Source organism: Protopterus annectens, chromosome 10.part0 (genome assembly GCF_019279795.1).
Source record: "Protopterus annectens isolate FY-2018-M chromosome 10.part0, PAN1.0, whole genome shotgun sequence".
NCBI lineage: Eukaryota > Metazoa > Chordata > Ceratodontiformes > Protopteridae > Protopterus > Protopterus annectens.
The window spans coordinates 1,374,011,359-1,374,030,686 of NC_056744.1; the positions used below are offsets into that span (position 1 = coordinate 1,374,011,359).

The following is a 19,328-nucleotide window of genomic DNA, read 5'->3' on the forward strand; positions in this document are numbered from 1 at the left end:
CCCCTGGGCATTGCACTTGACCTGGCAGTTGATGCAGAGGTACCCCTTGCACCTGACATAGATTCTACCCTCCTCACCAGGTGGTAGCTTGATGTGTACCTGAGTGCAATTTATGGCACCCAGTACTTCAGGGTAGTATGCTACATGGTAGAAGTGTTGTGTATTGCTGGCCCTCACTGCAGGGGTGAGGATAAAAGAAAAGTACTCGCTGGCATGTGTTAGCATGGCATCTAAGAACTGGTGGAATACCCTAGATGCTGATGCCTGTGAAATCCCCATCATGTCCCCAGTTGGCCTTTGAAAAGTACTTGTAGGTAGTATCCTAAAGGCTGCACATACCTTTGTTTCCACTGGGATGGGTTCCCCTCTTTTGGCTTTGGGTCTGAGTTGACAGTGGTAGAAATCAGTGAGTTCTTATAGTATGTCCCTGTCCACCCTGTAGCACTCTACAATCTCCAGCTCATGTAGCTCATGGAAGGTTACCTTGGGCCTGAACACTCTTCTCCTTCTCTGTCTAGGCCTATTGTCAGTAGCAGCAGCATTAACTTCAGAATCTAGCAGATACAGATGTAGCAGATCTGCAGCAGCCCCTAACATTCTCTCAGTTAAAATTCCCAAGTCTGTACTCCAATGGTCCAGAGTATTGGGGAAAAATCAAAATTGTAGGGTGTATGCATACTTTATAGAGCTCTGTTGTAGATGCAGAATGTGTGACTGGCTAACTATGATGCATTCCACCTTCCTAGAGTATAATTAACATAATTTAATGGCCATACTTTAACTTAGACAAAGGTCAGAACAAATTAATGCCATTGGCTTTTTATATACACTCAGCATGGCTGTGTGCTGCACAATCATGCACCCCATAAATAAACAAAGCTTAAAAGTTAGTGGACACCCTCCCAAACATACACATTCAGCACAGTTGCGTGCTGCCAAAACATGCACCCCAGAGATAAACAAAGCTTAAAAGTTTGTATACACCCCCCCCCAAACTTACACTCTCAGCCAGGCAGGGCACTGCACAAACAGGCACATGGGTGTGTGCACTGACTGCTAAGCTTTGTTAACCTACAAGGTATGTGCTTCCATGTGTTTGCCTAGTGCACCACTGTGCTGAGCGTGCAAGTCTGGGGGGGGGGTTGTGCACTGACTGCTAAGCTTTGCTTACCCACGCGGCACATGGTTTCCGCCTGTTTGCATGGCATGCCACTATCTAAAAGGCCAACAATGTCTTAATCACTGTTGATCCATGTTTAATCTAAACTGGGGCCATTAAATGAAGTTAATGATATACCAGGTTGGTGCAATGCATCATAGACAGCCAATAACACAGGCTGCACCTACTGTAGTGCACTATAAAGTAGGCATACACCTTACAATCTGATTTTTCCCCCATAGTCTACATCATTGGAATGCTAGGAGCCACTGCACATTTGGTACATCTGTATGTGCTAGCAGTAGAGCAGGAGAAGAGTGTTCAGGCCCAGGGTAACCTTCCAGGAGCTATATGAGCTGTAGATTGCAGAGTGCTACAGGGTGGACATGGACATACAAGAACTCCCTGAGCTCTGCCACCCTCAAATCAGACCCAGAGCCAGCAGAGGGGGACCCATCCCAGTGGAATCAAAGGTATGTGTAGCCCCTAGGGTAATAGCCACAGGTATCTTCCAAAGACCAACTGGGGACATGATGGGGATCTCATAGGCATCAGCATCCAGATTACTCCACCAGTTCCTGGATACCATGCTACCACATACCAGTGACCACATTTATTTTCACCTCACCCCTAAGGCAAGGGCCAGCAATATGCAACACTTCTATTGTGTAGCACATGTCCTGAGGTACTGGATGCCATAGATTGCACTCATATACACATCACAGCACCACACGGTGTGAAAGGTAGAATCTAACCATCAACTGCAAGGGGTCATCAACTGCCAGGTCATGTGCAATGCCATTATCATGAATGTGTATGCTGACAGCCCTAGCAGCTATCATAACTCCCATATCTAGCATGCATCACAGCTGTACCAGATGTTTGCTGGGGGGGACATCCCACATGGCCATTTACTGGGGCATGCTGGCTATGCATTGTAACACGGATGATGACACCCATCAGAAATGCACCCACACCCATTGAGGAACACCATAATGAGGCACATACACAAACTGGGAACATCATAGAGTGTGTGTTTGTGTTGCTGAAGTCACAGTTCCGGTGCCTCGATATATCCAGTGGAGCCACATGTGCACATATGTTCACAGTATGTACCATGCTACACAATATGATCCTACAGAAACAGCTGCAGCAGGATCAACAAAGGGAAGGGTTACACATCCCCTCACCAGTGCCTAGGTCACCTCAGCCACACTAATAGGAGGACTCAGAGGTGGCCTCCCCAATGATGTCCCTGTAGGCAGACATAAGCATGCCCAGTATGCCCTGGCATTGACTAAGACAGAACACACAGCACATTCACTGACAACCTAGGCCCCTTGGGACTGACACCTTACTGCTACTCACATACATATATTGAAACAGCTGATGCCAGGCAACCCACACAACCTGTACCTATCTCTGTATTGTCTGTGTACTGCTTGCATCAGAGTCAACCCTGAAATACAGTTCTGATTACTTCTGCTTTCACAAAGGTAAGTCTCTAACCTACACACTAATTGTAAGGATTACTATAATCAGGTATTATATGTATGGTTCTACTGCTGTTATGCAAGGAAATATAGTGGGCTATCTGGTCATATTTAATTTCTACATGGGACTATGGATCCCCAGGCCAATAGTACGTGTTCCATAATATTCACTAGGCCTCATGGTTGGAATAATCATGACATCGGGTAAGGGAGATGTTAAACAGTGGGCACACATGATATTTGGACTACTGTCTACCCAAGCTGATTATGTGCTGCTGTTCCCCCGCCCCCAACACAGCAGTGTACACATATAACCACTGTAACAGAAAATCAGCTGTGCTATATCAGTGAACTAGGCAATCTCAGGGCTGTAACAGAGATATCACTCACACATTGTATGTCTCACTTCATGCAGGATAACACTATACATATGTATGCTGCTGAATGTGTGATGAATGAACCCTCCCTGTCTAGTGACCTGCATGGCTCAGTGGACTAGGGAAGCTAGCATGGGTAATGGTGCTGATGGTTCTAATCTGGCATTACTCATATCTTTTGCATGTGAGGTAGTACATTGTTGGTGTTTGCACAGAATATCACACCTCTCAATCTCTTAGTGCAGGAAATCTGGAGAAAGCCAGAAAGATTGGTGAGACAAAGGCTCAAACACAGGGACAGATTTTAAAGATTGGTCACATAAACCTAGACAGCTGTGGGAATTAAAGGTGTTGCAGTGTTACATATGCTCTGAAGGAAATAAAGTCTGAAACACAGATGTTTGTCTGTAGTTAGCAGAATGTATTTACATCAACATGAATAAATAACCAGTAGTCCACAAATGTATGAGGAACATAGCAAACATATGAGGCAAAACTCTGGACATTCTGTGTAAATCAGGAAAATTAAGAGGTATGCAGACTGTCAGTCTGTTGATGATGTAACATTACCAACCTCAGTCACATATTAACTGCAGCAGACAGCTACGGAATGCCGTGGACATTTTGATTAATGTGCAGTACTGCAGAAATAGGGGTGGATGTTAATGTCTGTAACATACAAAATACTGGACTGGATTACAGGTAGGTGTGGCCTGGAGACACATTGTAAGTACTAAAAGTCCCATTGGGCATGCCCATACACTTAGAAAAACTGAGTGCACTTCTCTTGTCCCATCATGGAAATGACTTGTTATGTATAAACTGTCTGTACATACAGGCATATATGTATACATATCCATCTGTCAGTTTTTCTCTCTCACAAGTGCATAGATATATATGGGTCACTGTTGAATTATCGAAAACACAATCCATCGAATTGTGTTTCCGATAATTCAGTTTAGAGAAAGTGCATATTGTCGAAAGTGCAAACTATCGAATATGCACTTTCGCTAAACCAAAAAAAAAAAAAAAGAGGTAAAAACAAAAAAAATAAATAAATAACACAAAACATTGTTATGCAGGGAGGCTTCCCACACCCTCCTACTTTATTATTCTCACTCCAAGATCGCACTACAGTAGGGAAAAGGGAATATTCCCTTAGTCCCACTGTACCACGATGTTAGTGATAGTTCCGTTAGTTGTAAATCAACACTATACATTGATTTACAACTAACAATGCATGCTAACTGCATGCTTTCTTTAACTAACCACCCTTTATTTAGCAAAAGTGCATTTCGACAAAATGCACTTTCACTAAATTGTGATTGCCAAAACAAAAATTCGCTAATTTGTGTTTTGACAATCTAACAGGGTCCTATATATATATATATATATATATATATATATATATATATATATATATATATATATATATATATATATATGTGTGTGTGTGTGTGTGTGTGTGTGTGTATTAAAAGGATACATAGACACCCCATATAGCTACATAATACATATACATATCTTATGCACACACAGCCACATTTATATATACATCCCTGTTATATACAGAAATATGTGTCCCTGTCTATAGTTTCAGCTATCTAACTGCAAGCAGCCACATATGGCCATACTGGTAACTGTACACACATAGCTAGGATAGCAACAGCCATCTCACTGCTAGGATACTAGATGCAGATAACAATGAAGCAATATCACCCCGCAGGCCACAGATGCTCAACACAAGCCTAGTTTGTGTAATCCACAAGTACTGTGCCTGCAGTCACATATACAACAGACATAAGCTGTGATGTGTATGATAAGTACTGTGATCTGTAGTGTATAAGCCTAGTTAGATAGGGGTTCTAATCTCATTCCAGCCCACTTGGTGTGTGTGTGTGTGTGTGTGTGTGTGTGTGTGTGTGTGTGTGTGTGTGTGTGTGTGTGTGTGTGTGTGTGTGTGTGTGTATTTACTCCACTGTAAAACAATGAACAGTTCTCATGGACTATCAACCTGCAATGCTTATGCACCTTTTGGGCCCGTAACTTTCTGCTGCCTTCCAAACTGCCCTCTATTACAAGGCCTGATGATGTCAGCCACCTTAAGACTACCAGCTGAAAATGTCATATCAGACATAAGCTGTAGTGCATTCAATAAGTACTGTGGTGTATAGTGCCTAAGCCTAGGTAGGTGGGGGTTCTAGTCTCATTCTGCCCAATTTTGTGTATGTGTGTATATCCATATGGCATGTGTATAACCTTCATAATGTGGTCATAGGTAGGGTTTTGCATTAATTTATTTGTAGTGGGTGATGTGCCCCCCCAAATGACTGACCGCAGCAAGACTTGCTGATATCAACAAGCATTATATGTTCTACATTGATAGCACTAACAGACATGAGGTGTGCTGGGTGCATCAGGTACTTTGATCTGTAGTGTGTACCAGTACATAGGTAAGTGCACTAATCCACATATAACCAATTTGCACTACATGTGTGCCTTGGTGTGTACTGTACACAGTGAGTAGAATTGGTGCTAGCCTGAATGTGGCCATGTTTGTGAATGAGGCTGTTACAGCATTTCACATCATGTTACAGAGCCATAGGACATGTGAACTTGACTAGCATAATGGCCATACAGCCCTTACAATCAGAGGCATCTTTATAACCCTTGGCACAGGATAAGCACATATTACCCCAGTCCAGGAAGGATGCAGGCAGATGCCGTGTGAGGTTATGGAGCCATGCATGTATGCTGCTGTACTCTGCTGAAGTCTTATGCCCGTTGTGCTGCCATGCCATCTTGTGCCATTTTATTGCAGCCATGTGTCCATAGGTTATCCCCTCAGATTCCTGGAAAAAAACTTACACAGGTCTGTGACACATCTGTCATTGTGTAACAATACCAACAGTATGACATACAACATAAGGTACATAAAAGTATGTTGCGTACTCATGACACATGCCAGCATACAGTATTTGCTGTTGACCACAAGTGGCATAGCAAAACAAAAGTGCATTACACAAATACATGTCAAGTAACATAGTCTCCCTGTGCATCATGTCCTGCATCAATGTGAAAGATGGCAGGGGTGTGGCACAGGTATCATCACATGCACAGAGTGTTGTGTGGGGGTGCTGGAGGCCTAGGCTGGCACAAACAGTTGATAGAACTTGTGTGAGTCAAAAAGGGGAGCTGGTTAAATGGACTATGGAGAGGTGCAGTGTGTGCCTGTAGGTGACCTGCATGTGACAGTGGTGTGTGACATAGTCAACCTCGGTGCTAGCCCTACACCTGTGTATATTGGACAGCTTTGGACCATACATGGTAGAGATGACAGTTCACCGTCTCAGGCCACAAACATGGGAACTGGCTATGCCAGGAGTTGCACTGGCACCACCATGCCCAAGGCCAAATGCAGTGCTATTACCTGACAATCACTGCTGTCTACTGGGACCACGACCCTCACAGGACTGCCCAAGACTATGAGTCCATGGTCTGCCACATCATGGTCTGAACAGCACACTCCCCTCTGTAGCACTGGATGTACCGCCACTATGGGAGCATAACCATGCATGGCCACATGGACTCTCAGCAGATGGTGTTGCTGATCTACGTCCACAGGTCAGATGCCCTACTCCAACCAATTGTTCCACCACAGACAATGTGTGGTCCAACACAGGCACTGTCACAGCTCACTGTCTGTCCACTGCATCAGTGAGCTGATCTGGGGGTCTACAATGCGGTGGAGACAGTCACAGATGTCAGATTGTGCTGCATACATAACCCTAAGCATACATCTGGTGTTCCATTCAAAACATGCCTGTGCCGCCTTGATGGCCCAAAACATGCGCCAGGTGACCCGTGATGTGACACCTGAAACAGGTGGTGGATGTATACCAGTCCTCCTACAAGCACCCCTATCCAGCTCTCTAGCTATGGACAGTGTCTACACACACTGAAGCCATAGTTGCCACACTGCCCTGTTCAATGTCACCACCATCTGACTGTCCAATATCTGTGGCCTCTGGAGACTGGGTATGTGTGGGCATACTGACTGTGTGCAGTGACACTGGAGGCAACAGAGGGATGTCAACCTCTGTGACAGAATCAGCCTCCGATAACCCAACCTGTACCTCACTGTGGCCACCATCATCATCGGACTCTAAAGAGACACTGACATCAGGTTTTGTGTGGGGGAGAGTTCCCAACCCCCTTGGTCATCTGTGGGAACCAAGACAAAAGCAGTACATTACTAACTGCACTATTACATATGGAACATCCACAAAGACTCATAATAATGGGGATCCACAACTGCATTACCAATCTCACATATTCTCATCTCCACTTTCATGCACAACAGACATCCTCACAACAAAATACGCATTCCACTCAAGCCCTTTATAACAAGCACATCAGGTAAATCAAGTGAAGCTTGGTGAGTATAATTTACCCTTTAGTTATGCAATATGATACTATACTTGATAAAGCAACACTTGAAACCCAGTACACCTAGCTTAAAAAATATATAGACATGCACATTTCAATGCCTAAGGTATGTACCATCAACCTTTTTGCTTTTAGAAGGCATGTTGGAGTAAGTGCCTCATGTTACCCAGGAGGTTTATTCACTCCTAACTATAACTGCACAAGTGTTTATGTTCATTTAACTAAAGTGCTGTGATTACCCACTCTAGGAACCTTAGGTACATGTTCTAGACAGGAACATACCAACATTTTACTCTGGTTACACTCAGCATTAATTGTACATAGGCCATTATTCTGGCCCTTAATTTCAATAACATATATATGTTCCATAATAATACATTATCAAGCTTACTAGGAGCAGGGCCACAGCCTGGACAACACCTGATGAACCTGTAAAAAGGTGAGGGTAAAGTAATTTCAGTTCCACAGCATATTGCAGCACAACAAGGTAATACCTGCATATAGCTCACATATTCAGTAGCTGCTGTGTTATTTGATGTGCTGATGACATTCTCAGTATGTGTGTACAACAGAGCTTAAACCCCACCCCAACTCAAAGCATTTAGACGTGACAGCCACATAAAGGTATGTATAGCCTGACAGAATGACTGCTACAGTATTACAGTGGTGATCACAGTAAGCTTACCTGCATGCTCCTCTGCTGTGGACACTGTGGCACCCACCTCCACGATGTATGGTGTGATGGATGCCTGTGAGCTGTCGTGTGTCCCTAGGTTCACCAGGAATTGTTCAGTGGGCATGAGTGGTTGCTCCACTGCAGACCCTCCACCAGTGATGGCACAATCCCTGGCTACATCAGCTACCCTTCATCATGCAGCATTCAGCATGTTGGTAGCCCAGTGTCAAACCTGCTCATATGTCCTGTCCTGGTAGCCATGGGCATTCACCTCCCAAACAAGGTCAGCCCACAACGCAGTCTGCTGTTATCTGTTATGCCTCCTTCTGGATAGGAGTATGTGCTGGTGCTGCCTTATTCCTTCAATTATTAGGCCATTTTCAGCATCTAAGAAGGGGACATGTCGTCTATGATACATGAGTCTTGAAAGGCAACAAAAGGGAAATACATTACTGGATCATATACATGGATGTCCACTATGTATAGATACAGCAAGAACAAAATGTCAGGCACTATCCAATGCTTGCTCACACATGTCATACCCCACAGTGTGACAACATACTATGTGTGTGGATATAACAGAAAAAGTACCATTACTGAGCTATTTCCTTGTGTGCCATGACAGCTTCTGCTGTATATTCATACATCCAATATTCCAGTCCACTGTGGTGTGCCCACTAAGGTCAACCAGCCAATAATATGTCATAAGACCAGTGCCAGACAAATAGCAGTGTGCAATTACAATTACTGTATAGGGACAGCCAGTCAACACCAGTGTGTCACAATGACAAACGACAATGCAGCCCTGATGTATTGTATGCCCCCTGTAGGTGTAAGTCAGCAGGGTATCACTGACATGTCATTACCACCGGTCCAAGACAGGCTTACTGCTGTAATCCCAAATCCCCATATCTCTATCCTCCCATCTGCACCCTGTTAAACACAAAAAACAGTTGCATACCTGCTAGAGTACAGTACTCCTCTTCCTGTTATACACAAAAAACAGTTACATACCTTCTAGAGTACAGTACTCCTCTGTTGAAATGTTTGCTTGGCAAAGTTTCACAAAGGCATGCTCAGTGTGAGAAAGTCTCATATAGACTGTTTCCCCATAGCCAGCTGCGTGCAGTTTTAACATGCTGTTCTTTAGCAGGTAATTGCCTGTAAACCAATCTGTGGTTACTATATGCTAATTGCAGCCTAAAAAGTTGAATTTCACTATCATTAACCAATGACATGCAACCTCTGTGCAAAATATAAGGACTTCATGTAGACCAGGTCCCTTTTCTTAGCTGTAGAGATGGACATTACTGGGGTGAGGAGGCTACATCATCACAGAGGGTAGGTCTGTAGCAGAAATCTTTACATGGAGCTGTGTGTACCCCAGCCTGCAGCTGCTGTTGCAGGTAAGAGATGTAGACAGAGGGTGTGAACACTGTGGAGGACAACAAGCTGTAAGTGTACCTGTGTCAGTTGTGTCAGCCTTGTTGTAGAGGCAGAGCCAGGGTGAGGGTACCCTTTACACTCTATGTATGACATGTGTTTATGGTACATATGTTAGGCAATTGTGTCAGTAACAGAGTGCTAGGTGACGTATAGTTATGTTATATGGATAGGTGAAGTGTGTCCCTATGTGCAGGCCTGTGACTTCCAGTAATGAAAAGCAGTTATTACACTTGTAATGCTTTGTGTAGATAAAGAGTGCATGAGTAATTCATTAATTGCTGTCTTCACAATAATGTAAATGAAATACAACACAACACTTGATTTGAACCTAGGACTGTGTGTGGCAAAATGTGCTGCATGCAATGCATTTAACTGACTGAGCTACTGAGCCACTGCTATAGTAGATGTATTTGCAAGATATATGTGCACATATGTAGACAGTGACAAACCTTTTCTACATCCGTCAGTATGTGCATGGCTTTATATGACTGTATTTCTGCACCAGGTGCCCAGTTGTATATGTACTTTGCCATTGATGCCTTTGCTGGTGTCTTTCTATGTGTTGCTGATGAAAGGGCACATTTACCTGCTATCACAGGCCTCACTTACATCCAAAATGATGTCTTTGGCTGACTAGTGGTGTACTATTGCACTAGAGTCCAAGGTACCCACCCATTTTTTCCATTAATTTTTATTCCAGTTTGCGTGGTGCTGCAAGGTGCACAGCTCTGCTGAAACATGCCTAATGACTGTAATTGGCAATGAGCTATGTTTGGTTTAAACCACCTATTTTAATAAAGAGTTGTTTGGTGTGGCATGCTGTTTGCTGTAGGTGAGATGGACCTAGGTTCAATACATGGCAGAGGTGTTGATTTTGTGCATGTGTCTAAGAATGCGATAAACACATACAGTCATTATAGATCTACTTAGCTGAGCCGAGTGAAGCTACATGATGCAGTATGTCGCTCAGCCCCACGTTAAATAAATATAAAGAAAAGAAAAAAGGGAGATAGGAAAGTGGTGAAATGGGGGCAATCAGGGGAAAGAACATAGTGGAAGGCAGGTAGGGATGTGCAGGAAGGGTGTAGGAAGGAATCTTAGCTATCCATTTTTTCAACTGCAACAACTGTGCACTTTGAAAGATTTGTATCTGAATTTAGACTGTCACCCCAGAGAGAGAAGGGTGATGATAAGGTAAGTGTGTTGTCAAGCCAATTGGACCAACTTAAGTGTGTCCAGTGGACACATGCAAAATAGAGAGCTATGCATGGGATGATATATTTTTTCTTTTTGGGACAGGTGCTGATTACTTTAAGGTGAGAGTGGAATGTTGGGGAAAGAACATAGGTATGTGTGGGGGAGGTAAGACGGGTAGTTGAGGATGCATTTGCAAACAGAGAAGACAGACAAAACAGCAGACAGGAGGTTGAGTGACAGATGAGGTGGTGAACACCTTGGATAGGGAGGGTGTTGCAGACTCTGCGTCCCATGTGCCTCCAGATAGCAGCAGCATGACTCACATTTCTACCCGTGGGACTGCCGGCACTGCTCCTTCCCCTGAGTGAGTTTGTGCTAGAGGCTGGGCACCAGAGTGAGGCTGTCCCACCAGGTTGGCCTACATGCCCTCAATCCAGTGCAGGTGCTGATCATAGCCATGGTGGACTATCCTGCGCACCAGGACTGGTAGCTCATCCCGGGTGACAAATCTCCTTCTGCCACCACTTCAAGAGGGGGCCCGGCCCTGTCCTGTGGGGTGATACTACCCAACACAGCAGGTAGTGCAGAGGAAGCAGGGGGAGCACCACTGTTCTGGGTCCCAGACGTGCTGGGACCCAGTGTCATGGCTGGTTGAGTCAAGGTAGGGGATCAGCCAGAACTGGCCTACCTTGATGTGCTGTGGTATATGAGGTATAGCATTAATTTACGGTTAGTAATAATCAAACAATTGTAGTATTAATAGAATGGAACATTGTATTTATTAATCCCAATACCTATTAATGTATATTATGTGCAATACAACATTATGTAACATAACAGTAATATGGTAACAGCATGCCAGTGTGAAGTTCACCATAACTCCAACACAGGAGTTAATTTAACAACATATGTTAATATAGCATCATAATAACACATAATAATCAACCACATTTCCAAAATATAGTTAGGTTAATCCATAATAATGCATACCAGTAATTAATATTTTAAAGTAAGGGGTCAGGAGAGAGAGAGAGAGAGAGAGAGAGAGAGAGAGAGAGAGAGAGGAACATTCCATTAGTGACTTTACATATGATATCCCTGACATCACTGGTAATACATACTTTTACAGGTGTGTCCTGGCAGTTGTGATTAAGTGACTGCAATACTCCCTTAGCTGTTGTAGCATGTACATACCTCTCAAGCTGTTAGAATAGGACAGTAAGGGCCAAGGGGTCTATATTATATGCTCGAAGGTTTAAAACTTTGACTCTCGTATGATCAATACCATATGAGCAAAGTTACAAAATTTCAAACACATAATAAAAAATTAAAAAAAACAAAAAACTTACCTGAATGCTCCGGGCAGGGGGGCAAGCTCCCCTGCACCCCCAACCCCCCACTACTTAAATATAGCAACTCCGAGATCACACTAAATTGAAGTAAAGGGAAATATTCCCTATGGAGATCTCCATTGAAACTTGTGAGCTTTCAAAATTTCGCTCATATGGTGTTGACCATATGTGGCTTGAACTTATGAATGTTTGAGATTTATAATGGAACCCGGGCCAAACACTAACAAATGCAGGTACACACCTACACAGAACAGTTTCACATAATGTGGACTTATATAACTACCAAGGTGTTCTGTATACTGCTTTGGTAATACATTACATTACATTACAGGTAATATTTTTTCTGATAATCATGTGACAGACAGATTAGTCAGTTTTCATTACAATACATGAAATTGTAACACTTGAGAGGCATGTTTGTGTACAGTAAGTAAACTAGTCAGCCATCATGGCTTAGATGGCAGGCATGGGAGTAGAACCCAATAGCTGTGACTGCAGGGGACATCAGCAAATAAGTTAATGATTGACTGCAGCAGCATAGTACAGGCATGCATGGGATACAGCCATACTGGGATTACACAGATTTATTTATGACTCAGTAATGATGAACACATTCTTGGTATTGATTGTAACATTCTGTGAAATCTAAACACAATATCTGCACATACTGTGGGCTAACTCTTCCCATATCTTTTTGTGTTCCTGGGGAGAGAGAAAATGTGAGCATTACTTGACTGATACTGAAAATGTAGTGCTGTATACTACTGGGTTCAAACCCAGGAGTGTGTGTGGCAAAATGTACCGTGGACAAGAAATTTAACAGACTGAGCCACTAAGTCACTGTTAACTATTGGCTGACTGATACTTGCCTGGGGACATACTATACATTGAGCAATACAATGCACAAGACATTCCTCTAGCATTCTAATGCTGTTACACTGTTATATTAGACTGCAGTGACAGTAGAACACATATGCATAAAATACAACCATACTGCAACTATTAATACAGCTTTATTTTAGATGCAGCAATGCTGATGAACACATTTTATTGTTACTGGTTTAAAATATTTGTGAAATCCACACAAAAAATCTGTACATGGAGTGGCCTACTTCACCCATATACCTTTATTAGCTGAAGTCTAAGGAAGAGAGGGTATTATGTGACTGATATTGGCCTGGAGACAGCCTTGAACTGTACTATCAGTTAAGGAATACAGTTTGCATGCCATTAGATTTGCATTCTACAGCTATTACAGTGTTACACTTAAGTGCGACAACCTTACCTTACAGACTCACTGCATACAGCTCTACTGCAATGGTTATGACAACACATTCCTGCTGTATACCATTTTGCTTATTGTTATTGGTATTGTTTCCTGTTTTTATTGAACTACATTTGTTATTATTCCTTTATTGGACTACAGCTCTAATTCCACATTTATTGCAATACAGAATTTCTTGTATATACTTTATTGCAGTTAATGCTTTACTCTTTTATGCCTATTGTACTACAGTTAGCATAATATATCTGTACTCACCACACTCAAGGCACAACCTGGCCAGGCACCTGGCATGAGATTTGATATTGTGAGCCCTCTCAGCTGCAGCTGTTGGGAGAGAAGTACCATTATGCATACCAGTTTTGCAGACATTCCACTTGCATTTTGGTAAGATAGTGGAAAAGATACTTACATACTTGTGGAGCATTTCCTGCTCTTGCTTCTTGTACCAGGTATCCAAGGTTCCCCTCTTTTTCCTTTTCAGTTCATCATGGCGGTGATGACACTGCTCACCTTTGTGGGGGATGCCAGTAACACTGGTGAGTTCTCTAGCAAAATGGCCCTGGGCCTCCACCTTCCACTACGAGTCCTGGAAACCACCCTGCAGCAGCCTATCATCATGTTTTTTTACAAGAAGCCCAACCATGACCCTGGATTCCTTAATGTCCTACCTCTGCACCTGAAAGCACGCACCTTCACCAGAACCATCTGCCATAACAACAGTTGATTGAACTCCAGTTAGTGCTGCAAAATTCCCACCTATTGGCTTTACACATCATTCAGCAACATTCAAAAAGGTGCCACACCACTTAGCATTGTGCAAACCAGCTAAGCAGAGGTGAGCAGCATGGCAACCAGCTAAATATAGCTGACCAGGGTGAAAACTCACACAAAAGTGGTTTAAGCAAAGCTTAGCACCACAAAAATATTAGCAGCCATTATCATGTTTATGCGGTGCTTAGCATTAACATATTTTGCAGTTCTAATATTAATTAATACAAAAGTAGTACAGCTCATTACAGACATATTCTGGCTGTTATGGACTTGAACCCACTATCTACTATACATGAAGACAGAGCTCTACCCATTTAGCTACTTGGAAATTATGAAAACTGCTATTCCTTCGCATATACTACTGAGTTACCTGTTAGCTGTGTTAAGCACCATGCCACGTCCCGCAAACATGCTTGCACACACCTAAACATGGGTAGACAACATTTTAAATAAATAATTAATTCATCTGGTTTCTATTTTTAGATGTCTGCCATCCGTTTTCTATTTTTAGATGTATAGCATGTGTCAGTTGTCTATATATATGAGTGCTGCTTGGCATTACTGTTCTCCGTGCCATGCAAACATGGGTATATAAGTAAAAAAAAAAGTTAAACAGAACATTATAAAATAGTACTTCCATATTACACATTTTACAGACTTCACAGCCTGTCAACAGTGGAGGGGTGCATTAATGAGGGCCTCACCCTCCACTACACATCCAAGGAGACATCTGCAACACAAATATGCCCTACACCTCTCCCCACACCAATTCAATAACCCTGTTCCTCAACTCTCCTTCAGCAGCATGCCATCATTAATATGCATGTGGTGCTACTGAGGGGGAACTGTGGCTGTGTACATGGATACATTCCATGTAGGCTCTACACGATGCCTACATGGATTTTATTAAATCCTGCGGCCTGTCTTTTGCAATTATATTTATGTGTGCTGCAATACAGGATTTAGCTGTTCATAGGTTTCTAGGTTCTTGGTAAGTATTAGGTTAGCTGCCCTTGTGGGCCATTTCAGACCTAGCCAATTTCCATTTGTATGCTCTAATTATCTATTATATTTTGGTTAGAGATTGGCCTTATCCATCTAATTGGCAATAATTATATAATACTCTTATTGCGATTAATTGGGATTCCACCAGAGGAAATTTGAGAGGACCCATGCATGTGATAAAGCATTTAGGAGCTTTGTTTGTACTTTAGTAGTACAGGGGACCGTACTGGCATAAATGTTCTGTTTTCCAGCCATGGATCTAGGTTATGCTTGAAGGAGGACAGGGATGAACTTTGTTTTATGTGGATGGGGAGTCTGCTCCAGAGTAGCAGTGTCCTCTGTGAGCTATACCTTTACCTCCAAACCATTCTGTTTTTTGTTACAGGATTTAGATCCCTATACTGGGTATTTCTTATGCCATTTGACCTGCTGATGTAAATCCATCAGTATTGGGTCAGAAAATGTCTTGTGTGCCAGACACAGGTTACATCCCTGCAGTCTATAGGATGCCAAGTATAGTGACAGGGCTCTGAGTCAGTCCATGTAGTTCAAGTTGGTTTATTTGAATGGTTTCAGATTTGTTGTTATTGAATTTCATTGATGATATTTTTGACCTAGGTCAATTTCTTAATTTAGTTCTTGTTCTTCATTTAAACTGTTTGTAACTCCTATTGTCAACATGACATCATCTGCAAAAAAAGTTGCATTTTTTATAAATCACCACTTACATTAAAACGTTATTTTTTTATTCTTTCTAATACTATAAACTAAAGGTTCAGTAACTAAAGCAAACACTGAAGCAAATTGTTTACATTCTTGTTTTTTCCTTTATTCAGTTTAAATGCTTGAGAAATGTATGGTTCTATTTTAATATAAAATTATCACTGAGTACACGAGTTTCTTATTATACTAACAAATTATTCGGGAAATCTAAAAATGTATAGCATTTTAAAAAGATAATTCCAATCAGCTGAATCAGTTGCTATTTCAGTATCTAAATTAATTAATGCCAATTCTTTAATTCGGTTTTTAGCTATGTCTAAAACAGTAATCGTTATTTTGATATTATCATAAGATATTCTGTTAACAATAATTCATATTTGGTTTTTATTGATAACAACATCCATACTATCCCTTAATCTTGTAGATAAGATGGAAGTAAATATCTTATAATCCATATTAAATAGTGAAACTGGCCTATATGATGAGACCAGGTTCTTCTCTTTCCCTTGCTGAGTATGAGAGATATTAAGAAGAATTTCCATGAAGGTGGAATCAGATTTGAGTTCTGAATCAGCAGAAATGCATTTCCTAACAAGGCATCTATATTAGGAGATAAAATCTTATATGATTTTGTATTTAAACAATCTAAGCCCAAAGCCCTTCCATTTGTACAATTCTTATAGTCTTATTAATTTCTTTTAAAGAAATTAGTTTACTTGGAACTTGTTGCTTATTGATGTTAGTAGCAATACTTTTGCAGATATTTTTCTATAACACTGTCCTCTTTTAATATGTTCTTGCCTTATTTAAATTATGATAATTCTTAAAGATAGATACCGTTTCTTTTATATCTGACATTTCTTTCTTTGTTAGTGGATTCATAATACTATTTTCGGCTGCTTCTATTTATTATTTTATTTTGTTAACCAATCTACGTAGATATTTTGGGGGGTGTCATCACACAATTGTGCACTTTTAGTTTTTCTAGTGTTGTTTCTGTCTTATGAGTTAAAATATTCTGACATTGCTAACTTTTTTATATATAATATGTAAGTTATCTGCTCATTTTTTGTTGTTATAAGTTTGCTTTCTGCAGCTCATACTGACTCTTTAATATTTCCTTATCCCATTCCCTAAACTTATAAGACTATTTTCCCACTTTCTCACTAATGTGCATTTTTACAGAGTCCCATAATATGATTATATTCACCATTTCATTATCATAGAATAGAAGATATTCTTCAAATTGCTCATTAAAATATTTGTTGAACTCTTTTTATTTTGTCATATATACAGGTATGCTGTATACCATTTAAGACTTCCTCGGTACATTTTAAATTTATACATGAATGTGTTATGATCTAATAGAGGGCATGGAGTAGTTCTAAAGTAATTAACTTTATTCAATAAGCCAAAAGAGACATAAACCCTTTGATTCTGAGTCTGTGTCCTAGATACATAGGAGTAATGAGTGAAAAAAGAGTGAGTTAGACTTTTTGATGGTTTTAAAATTAAGAACTTATGGCACATAATGCCAATGACATTTCTAGACTTTTAATTACATTTACAATTACTTTTCAAAAGGATGTGTCTAGAAATACATATAGTCAAGTATTATAATTCCACTAATTATGATGTTGCATACTTTAGGCTGATGTAATTGTTGCAGAAGCAAACAGGAAATATGGAGATGAGCCCTACACTTTGCAGTATGGAAGATGTGGTGAAAGAGGAAGATACATCCATTTAACACCAACTTTCCTATTAAGTGACACATTGATTGATGTCTATGGACCAAGAGGTAAATAGATAATTTATCTATTTCTTTAACACACATTTATGAAACTTCTATTTGACAATAATTTTGAAACAAGCTAAAGTTGATTAACACTGACCCAAAAAATAAAAAAACTGCTAATTGTTATACTGTTGCCTTGCTTTTAGTGATATTTGAATTTATTCCTAAATTCCAATGCCCTGGATCAACTAATCCATAGTCCCACCAGGGGCTCCAATATACTAGACCTGGTCATTACCAACATGGGAAATCGATGCTCCACACCTATGGTCACCCCCTCGTTGGTCATGTCTGACCATAAGCTAATCACCCTTGACATCCACATCCCACCCCCACCCCCCAGTAAGGAAACCTCTGTAAAAAAACTTCTCCAAAGCCAACTTCATGATACTCAAGTCAGAAGTGACAAACTTCATGACACTCATGCAGATGGTTACTGAATGTTCGACTGCTGAATTCTACACTAAGGCTCTGTACGAGCACATCCACTCATGCATGAGTCGTGCCATCCCAAATAAAACTAAGATGCTCTCCTCCAAAAAAGGAAGCCAATCTGGTGGTCCCTTGCCATAAATAAACTTTACAACAAAAGGAAGAAACTGTTGCAGAAAAGAGGAAAATCCCAGGATGCAAAAAACTCCCTTACCAGCCTCAGTAAGAAGCTGAGATACCTCATAAGATCCTCCAAAGCTAGTTACGAAAATAAAATTGCCAAAGATTCCAAAGACATCCACAAGACATTCAATAGCTATGTCAAGAATCTAAATGGTAATGCTCAGATCTGCCCTGAGCTACAACAGTATGGCATTAAATTTACTGATCCCAAGGATATTGCCAATATCCTGGCAGATCGATTCAGTGCCAACTTCACCCCCCCTCTCACCCCCTATAGGGCGAATCTCAATACAGAAAGATTGCCACATTCCAGTAATAATGGCCACACTGGTAAAAAACGCACTCTCCAAAGCTAAGAATACAGCATCCATGGGACCAGATGACATCCCAGGCTGTGAACTACATGAACTACAAAATGAACTGGCACCTCACCTAAGTGTCATGTTTAGTCATAGCCTCACCTCAGGCTTTGTGTCCACTGAGTGGCACACAGCTACAGTTATCCCATTCCATAAGCTGAGATCCACCTTTGATCCTGGGAACTACCACCCTATCAGTCTGATGAGCCTGATCTGCAAGGCCATGGAATGTATTATCATGGAACTTATAAACAAAGACAATGGCAACCTTCAAACACTGGACGTCACCCAGTTTGGGTTCATGAAGGGCCGAGCTTGTCTCCTGAACCTGATTGACTTCTTTGAATCAGTCTTCAGAGCTGTGGACAAGGGTAAGGCAGTCCACACAGCCTATCTGGACCTTGCCAAGGCCTTCAACACCATCCCCAACTCTGGAATCATAAATAAACTTATTATGCTGGTCATTAATCCCTACATCACTCGATGGGTTGCCAACAGGCTTACTGACAAAACCCACACTGTAAAAGCAGCCAACTCCAAATCCATCTTCAGACAAGTGACAAGTGGTGTACCTCAGGGTTCAGTACTGGGACCGCACTTGTTTGGCATCTACTTCTCTGAAG

The 19,328-nt window shown here is 41.4% G+C and overlaps 1 protein-coding gene across 1 annotated transcript in view; it reads left to right on the forward strand.

Moving 5' to 3' along the window:
- LOC122814283 (calcium-activated chloride channel regulator 1-like) overlaps positions 1–19,328 on the forward strand; it is a 2,127,707-nt gene that overhangs the window by 192,298 nt on the left and 1,916,081 nt on the right. The window contains exon 3 of the mRNA XM_044086873.1: positions 17,584–17,734. Coding sequence (XP_043942808.1) covers positions 17,584–17,734 — 151 coding nt within the window. The remainder of the gene's footprint in view (positions 1–17,583; positions 17,735–19,328) is intronic.